This window comes from Vigna unguiculata, chromosome 9 (genome assembly GCF_004118075.2).
Source record: "Vigna unguiculata cultivar IT97K-499-35 chromosome 9, ASM411807v1, whole genome shotgun sequence".
NCBI lineage: Eukaryota > Viridiplantae > Streptophyta > Magnoliopsida > Fabales > Fabaceae > Vigna > Vigna unguiculata.
This window is the reverse complement of record NC_040287.1, coordinates 39,167,951-39,175,728: the sequence shown is the minus strand read 5'-3', so window position 1 is coordinate 39,175,728 and position 7,778 is coordinate 39,167,951. Positions and strand designations below refer to the sequence as shown.

Sequence of the window (7,778 nt, the reverse complement as noted above, 5' to 3'; positions counted from 1 at the left end):
AATTACTTAAAATTTATTTTATTACAAAAAAATGAATCTAAAAATTTGAAATAAATATAAAATATAAAATTATGTAATTACCTAATACCAAAATATGATTTAATAATTAGTCATGTCATTATTATTTATTATTTTACAACTTTAAATGGGTTAATCCTCTGATGTTCTAAAACCCTTTCAGTTTAAATTTTCATTTTCAGTATTAGGCTATTATACCCAAATAACTTTCATAAACTTCAGACGTAGATTATAAAATGAAAAGGTAGTAGCAGTAGTTATATATATTTTGGGAGAACTTGGTTTTTTTACGTACTAGGTAGAGAAAAAACAGAAGGAGTAAGGAGTTACATATATTGTCACTAAATGATATAATTAGAGAATCCACATAGAAGTGTTACAATAAGATCCAAGGTTCCAACAAATAATGAAACCCCAGACAAAAATTTCCCAACTCACCTCCTCTTTCTGATGATGGGATAATCAAATTGATATTAACAAATCACAAAAACAGCTGCACCTACATCATCAATTTTTTTATTCCCTCATATTTCCACTTCCTTAACTCTGTTTCCTTTCTCACATTCGTATTTGTCGGAGGCCAATTTCCCATGCTTTTCAGCCGAGGTTGTTTCACTGAAAAAAGAACCATCACCGTCTTCCACTGGGACATCATCGTATCTGTTTGCACTGACATAACCGTTGCTATGATCTGCAAAGCCATTTGCTGTCACTATGCTTTTAATCGCATCTGCCTGATTTGAATCTGAATCTTCTCTTGCGTTTTCATAATCCACTGAAACACAAGAGCCATTATTAGGCACAGACAAAGTAGGAATCGACTTAGCCAAATCACTCTCATCTTGCTCTTCCATGCAGACTGAAATCTCTTCTAAAACAGATGAGCATGTATTTGATCCATCTGAATCTTCTACGTCCCCCATGTCTTTGTCAGCTTCAGAACCGTGCATATATGATGATTCAACACCGTTACAGACAGAGACATGATCGTTTACATCAATAATTTCAACATCCTTCGACTGCTCTCTTTTAACTCTGGAGTTTGTTTCAGCCAAAGGCATGTCTTCAATCATTTCTGGACTACTGTAATTCTCAGTTTTCGATTCCGGGAGGCATTCGGCGTGTTCAGTTGAGCTAGGCTGCACCTCTGCCGTCTCCGGCGAGACTATACTTTGAAGTCCTGAAGCTCGAGCATGAACCCTGTCATTGTATTGAAAGAAAATGAGGTTAACCTGAGTTCAAAGAGCATCTCATCCTTTAGGCATGGTCACTAGCATACCTGCTATACAACAGCATATAAGCGCTCTGAGAAAGCACCTCTTCCAACTCCACTCCAACGACCTGAGCATCATAATCGAATTCAAAAAAGGGTACTTGAACTTCAAACACACCACAGATTACAGTAAACAAAAGAGGAAAATGTTCAAAGTTTCATGGAGAGACAGTGAAAGTTACCTTCCAATCATCTATTCTATACCAGTTCCCACAGAAATCCTTGATGTAGCAGATGTAATGACCAAAAAATGAAGCATTTAGCATATCAATATGTACCACGACTGCGTATAGCTTATAAATATCAGATCCATCTCCAACTTCACTCATGTAAGGGCTAAGGTCTAAAGTCTCCGGGAAAGCTACTCTCTTGTTAAGTTTCCCAAACCTCCCACTCTGCTTGTTAACAACAACCCAGAAAAAACAAGATGATAAAAATTGTCATTTTCAAGAAATATTCAACTCTTAATGTGATGACAAAGTATGAACGTATGAACATCTAGACAATTTACACCCACATGAGGCACATTTTTAGAAGGGGAAATTATAACTAAACATATGAACAGATATTTATATTGCTTAAAGCGTCTATCAACAACTCAGCAACTATATGGATAAAATTAGTCAGACCTGAAATCTTTTCAAGGCAATTGTAAGAATATTTGGAGCTCGTTTAACTGTGAGACGTTTCCATGCCTTGACATAGCCCTTGCACCTGCAAACAGGAAAAAAAAAGAACTCAGTTAAAATGACAAGATCTACCTGCCAAAACCAAAAGCACACCATTAATGTTAGAGATCTCAAATTGATTAGGAATGAAGTCAAATTATAATATACAAGTAAGATGCAATCCTCATCTTACAAGTTAGTTTTGTAGAATTGAGTTAGACATAAACCCACTTACGAAGATGGTATCATTTACAACCTAGGACTATTATGTCACCATTATCGTACTTATGTTAGACCACCCATAAATATTTGATCTGACACTCAAAATATTCATTCTGACGTGAGAAAATGTGTTGAAAATCTCACATCAACTAAGAATAAGCCATATTATAATATATAACTCGGGTGCAATCCTCAACTTACATGTTGGTTTCGTAAAATTGAATTAAACATAAACCCATTTACTAAGAATTAAACACTATCATCAGCATTCTAGATTTTATGAAATAACCAGATTTTTCCACAAAAATTCCCTATTTACAAATCGCTCTCTAAATTAGTGCCTCGGCTGAGATATCAGAATATATACACAAAAATTAAAAAAACAAAGATAAATAATTAACAAAGACCTTTAAAAATGAAATTAGTTGATAAAAAATTGCAATATAATCAGGAAAAATACAGAAATAAATTAATTTCCTACTTTTTTACAATTCAAAAAGAACTATGCGCAGTGAGAGAAAATGTGTTAAAAGACACATTTAAATATGAAACAAGTTGACTAAAAATTATAGTATAAACGAGGAAAAAACAGAAGTAAAATTAATTTCAGACTTTTTTTCAATTCAAAAGCATATTATGGTTATTTAGAAAAAATGAAGCAGTGAGAGAAATTGTGTTAGTGTTTGATTGATCTGAAGTCAGTTATAGAATAATACCAATAGGCTAAAAACTACTCTGAAGCTTATAAATCAGTAATTGATTATTCTAATCTAATGAGCATATGGATGGTCAACCAAATATTCAAACAATAATTTAGTATTATTCTAATACAGGCGTTCATATTATAACAATGGTCACTTTTGAAGCAGGATTTCTATATACATGGTAATGAAATTTATCATACTTGTACATATTTTTCCAAGCAACCTTACCCGTCACATTTATACATATTATCTCCATGAAGCCACTCTTTGGCAGTAAACTGGTCCAGACATTCCTCCAGGGAAGCAGCATCTCCATGAATTTCAACTGTCAAATCCATCATATTTTCATACTGATTAGAATTCTTCTCACATTCGGTACAAATCACCTGTTTTTTAGCAAAAAACATGACAGATGGCAGTGTCAGCTGCATTGATAATCACTCAAAGAAAAAGGAAGGCTTAAACATTTCAAATATCCAATATCCACAAGACTAATCCCTGTGGAGATTAAAACATGGAGTGCATGAGAAAGAAAAACATATTACAGGTTGAATCTTACTCACGATTAGAACTCAGTTGCTGTTCAGCTTTTCTCACTCACCACAATAGACCAATTCCAGGTTACGAGTTAAATTGAGCACCTCATTATTACTCCTTAATGAAATGTGCCATACAGTGTATCCGCCCACCATTTTAAGCTTCAAAAGTGGCTAAAATATTTTTTCTAGGTTTACGCCTTCATTGGCAAACATACCCAAAATTTTGAAACATATTTACTTTAAAACTGCCATTTCTCTAAAATACATAAAAAAAAATACTCAAACCAGAAAACTTAGATTTTGGTCAAGTTAGAATCTAACCTCAGATTGAAGGTGGCCACCAAAAATGTGTTGGATAAGAGTTGTTTCCTGAAGCTTGGGAGGAACAGCTTTTTCTCCACCAAATTCATCAAGGCAAACTGATTGCATGGCATCAATGGAAAACCTACAAACATCATTAACATATTGGGAAAACCTATAAGACACCCTTCAAAATAGTTAAAGCACAATTTATTATTGAAAGTCAAATAACACTGATTCAAAGAACAATATGAACCTCATGAACTCGTGTGCATCTTCTTGTCTTCCATAACCCAGTGTACCACCAATATTAGGCAAACGAGACAGAATATTCATTGTAGAAAACGCTTTAGAACTTAGCCTTACTTTTTCAACATGGGTTTCAAATTCACATAGAAAGCACCAATCATTATGACAGCCTATAAAGCCATATGCAACCGAGTAAGCATGAGGAATAACCAAGATCCACCAAAAATTGAAAGGTCTAATTTGTGACATTACATTCACTCCGGTGTCCCTTCTCCAATAGGTAAGCAATAAGTGGCCTTGTGAAAGAGAGACATTGAAGAACAACATTGGCAAAGCAGCTGCACAAATTTGCATTATAAGTTAAATTCCACCGAATCCTCTAATTCCAATGTATCAGTAGTATAGCGTGTAAAGAAGGTAAACCTGTTTCCACAATTTAACAGTCCACATGGAGGAAATCCTGGTTTGTCCCAGTTAAACAAATTGACAAAATCATCATAAGGAAAAAGAACCTGTAAACCCAAAAACAGATTATTTGAGTGCAAAGGGCAGAAAACATAACGATTCAACTCGGTAAGGAATGTATCATGTAATGTTACCAATATACTCATAATTTGAAAAACAGAGAGAAAACTAGGTACATGTTTGATTTCCTTCTTAATTTTTGGTTTTAAAAACTGTTTCCTAAACCAATTTAACGTTACTCAGCAATAAAGTTCTAGTTAAGAATCTATTTTGAAAATTGTTTCCAGAAAAACAGAAATGACCAAATCACTTTGTTCCTCCACCTCCTGTCTAAGCAACCTCATCCAATCGCATTTTAAAAACTAAAAACAAACTTTAAAAATAGAAACCAAAGACACTCTTACATCCTTAAGCTGCTTGATAGGCCTGGAAATTCCGCGACCACATTCGGGAATGAGAGCAATTGATGTTGTACTTCTATTCACAGCAGCAGAAGCTTTGAACCCTCGATTAATTAATCCATTTTGTGAAACTCCTTGCTTCTGAAACTCTTTGCATCTCATCTTATGCTCAGATTTCCAGTGCGCCTGTTGGCATGCTTGTGAGCTGAAAAAACCAACCCAAAGTAAATTCTCCTATCAATTTCATTCAACTCGGAGAAACACAAACACACAATCAAACAAATAAAAATCGATATAAAAAGGTCAACCTTAAATTCACAGCAGCACAGAAAAAACCGACAACAAAAACAAATCAAACGTTTTTAACGTGTTGAAATATACGAACCAGTAACGAACGGATTTGCATCGCGAACACTTCTTGCTGCCGGGGTTGCGACAAACGGCGCAGACAGAATCGTCCATGAGAAGTCCGGGCATGGCGTCGTGGCGGTGGTGCTGGTGGTGCTGGTGTTGTTCCCCTTCGAAAGTGGCGTCAACCTCGAAGTACTTGGAGGCGGTGTTCTTCACGAGCGCGTGCAACCCCATCGCCAAGACGAACGCGGAGAACACGAATTGCAGAAGCCATTTGAGATCCCATGATGATGAGGACACTCCCGAGACAAGCATCTACGATCACCCTTTCCGCGATCTCACGCCTTTTCATTTTCTTCTCTCCATCACTGAACTCTTCTTCCTACATATGTGGAACGCGCGATTGGATTGGGGCTTTTCGCTTCAGATTCTTTTTCTTCTTCTTCTTCTTGGTGTGATGGTGTTGTGTAAGAACAGTGTGGTTTGGTTTCCCTTTTTCTTGGTGAGTTAGTTTTATTTTGTGAAACAGAACAAGTGCGATTGAGGAACAGAGTTTCGATAAAAATAAGGTTGGAGCGATTTGTTTAGTAAGTTCAGTTTTCTTGCCTTTTTATCTCGTTCTGACGTGCTTATGCGGTTTCCTGATTTGTTTGCCCTCTCTCAGTATTTCCCTTTTCTTTTTCTTTCTCCAAACACAAAGTTATTCGCTACACATTAGGCGGTGCTATACCTTAAAAGTACTTTCGATTTCATTGACAAAAATATCCTTCCGTCAAGATAAGCGCGTTTGGATACGTATTTAAAAGGATACTTTATTTGATTTTTGTCATGTCTGAACATTAAATAAAAGATAAAACGGTTCACCTGATTTTTTTTTTTTTTTACTTTGGATTCTGTTTTAATATGAATGAAATGGAGAAGAGAATAATGTCGAAAAAAGTTGTTAATGTTATGAAATAAATCGAATAATATAGAGAATAACAACAGATAATAGAAAAGAGAAGAACAAGAGAGAATAGAGAATGAGAGAATAGGGAGCCACTCATCTATGTATTGATAGAAAAAGTCTTATTTATAGATACAATATGTAATCTATAGAGGAAACAAATCAACTTAGTTAATACAAATATTTACCATAAAGAGTAATGAATCATATGAGTAAATGTATCAAATCAAAATCAAATCAATGGACAATCATTAATTCATAACACTCCCCCTTAAGTGTTCATTGATAAAGAATGTGCCTTGTTAAAACTTTATTAGGAAAAACCCTTTGGGATAAAAAACCTAGTGAAGGAAAAAGAGTACAACATTCTGTATTCTTTAATACAATATTGTTCATCACATATTCTATTTCTCTCCCTCATGTAAATTTACATCATTAAGGTGACAGAGTCCGAATTTGTGAGTCATTTACTCAAAAAATTTTCTTGGCAAAAACTTTACAAATAGACTTGTCATATTTTTAGATGAACGAATTTTTGGATATCTATATCATCCTTTCAATTGAACAATACACTATTGTCTTCATATATGGTTGTTGATTCCATCTTTCTCGGGGATAGTCACAAGTTTCTTGCACATGTTGAATTATAAACCTTAACCAAACATATTCACAACTTTCCTCGTAATTTTGTATGATTAGACGATGTTGCTACTATGGTTTGTTTCATATACCTTCATGAAACCATTGTGCTACCACATGTGTACAAACATCTTGTTTGTGATAAACCATTGTGACATTGTAAGAATATGTAAAATAACATGCATATCCATAACCCATTGGTCTGAATCTAAATCATTTGGATGGAATAAGCTCATATTTGTAGTACCCTTAAAGTAACGAAGTATATGTTTTACTCCAAACCATTTTCTTCTTGTAGTTGAAGAACTATATCTGGCTTAACAAATTTATAGCAAATGCAATATTAGATCGAGTATAATTCGCAAGATACATTAGTGTTTCTATGACACTAAAATATGGTGCTTCTAGACCAAGAAGATCTTTATCATTTTCTTGAGGTCTAAGAAGAGTCTTTATCAACATCTAACGACCTCACAACTATTGGAGTGCATAATGGACATGACTTGTCCATTTAGAACATTTTAAGCACCTTAATTATATAAGTTTCTTGACGTATAAAAACACCTTTATTTAAATACTCAATTTCTAATTTCAAATAAGACTTTGCCCTTCAAAGATCATTCATCTCAAATTATTTCTTTGAGTAATCAATTGTCTTTGTGAGCTCATTAGGAATTCCAACGATGTTTATGTCATCTACATAAACAATAATTATGGCAAATTCATTATTTGGATCTTTTCATATAAATACAAGAACAAATAGGATCATTTTTATATCCTTCTTTTAATAAGTACTCAATAAGACGGTTATGCCACACACGTCTTGATTTCTTTAATCATTAAAAGAGCATGTTCAATTTTATTGAATAACCCTCTTTAGAGTTTGTCTTGTTGGACAAATAAAATCCTTCAGGGATTTTCAAATAAATATGATTCTCAAAAGAACTGCACGAATAGATTGTAACATCATCCATTAGATGTAAATGCAAACCTTGTTGTGCAA

General features: G+C 34.2%; 1 protein-coding gene across 1 annotated transcript; it reads right to left on the bottom strand.

Annotated features, from left to right (window-relative positions):
* Window positions 1-284: 284 nt before the first annotated feature.
* Window positions 285-5,865, bottom strand: LOC114163917 (ubiquitin carboxyl-terminal hydrolase 18-like). The gene is made up of 11 exons (XM_028048304.1): window positions 5,225-5,865; window positions 4,843-5,044; window positions 4,397-4,485; window positions 4,226-4,311; window positions 3,981-4,143; window positions 3,746-3,869; window positions 3,114-3,271; window positions 1,921-2,005; window positions 1,474-1,686; window positions 1,298-1,359; window positions 285-1,218 (listed from the first exon to the last, which is right to left on the bottom strand). The coding sequence occupies exons 1-11, from the start codon at window positions 5,503-5,505 to the stop codon at window positions 543-545; spliced, it is 2,139 nt and encodes a 712-aa protein (XP_027904105.1). The 5' UTR covers window positions 5,506-5,865; the 3' UTR covers window positions 285-542.
* Between the last annotated feature and the right edge of the window lie 1,913 nt (window positions 5,866-7,778).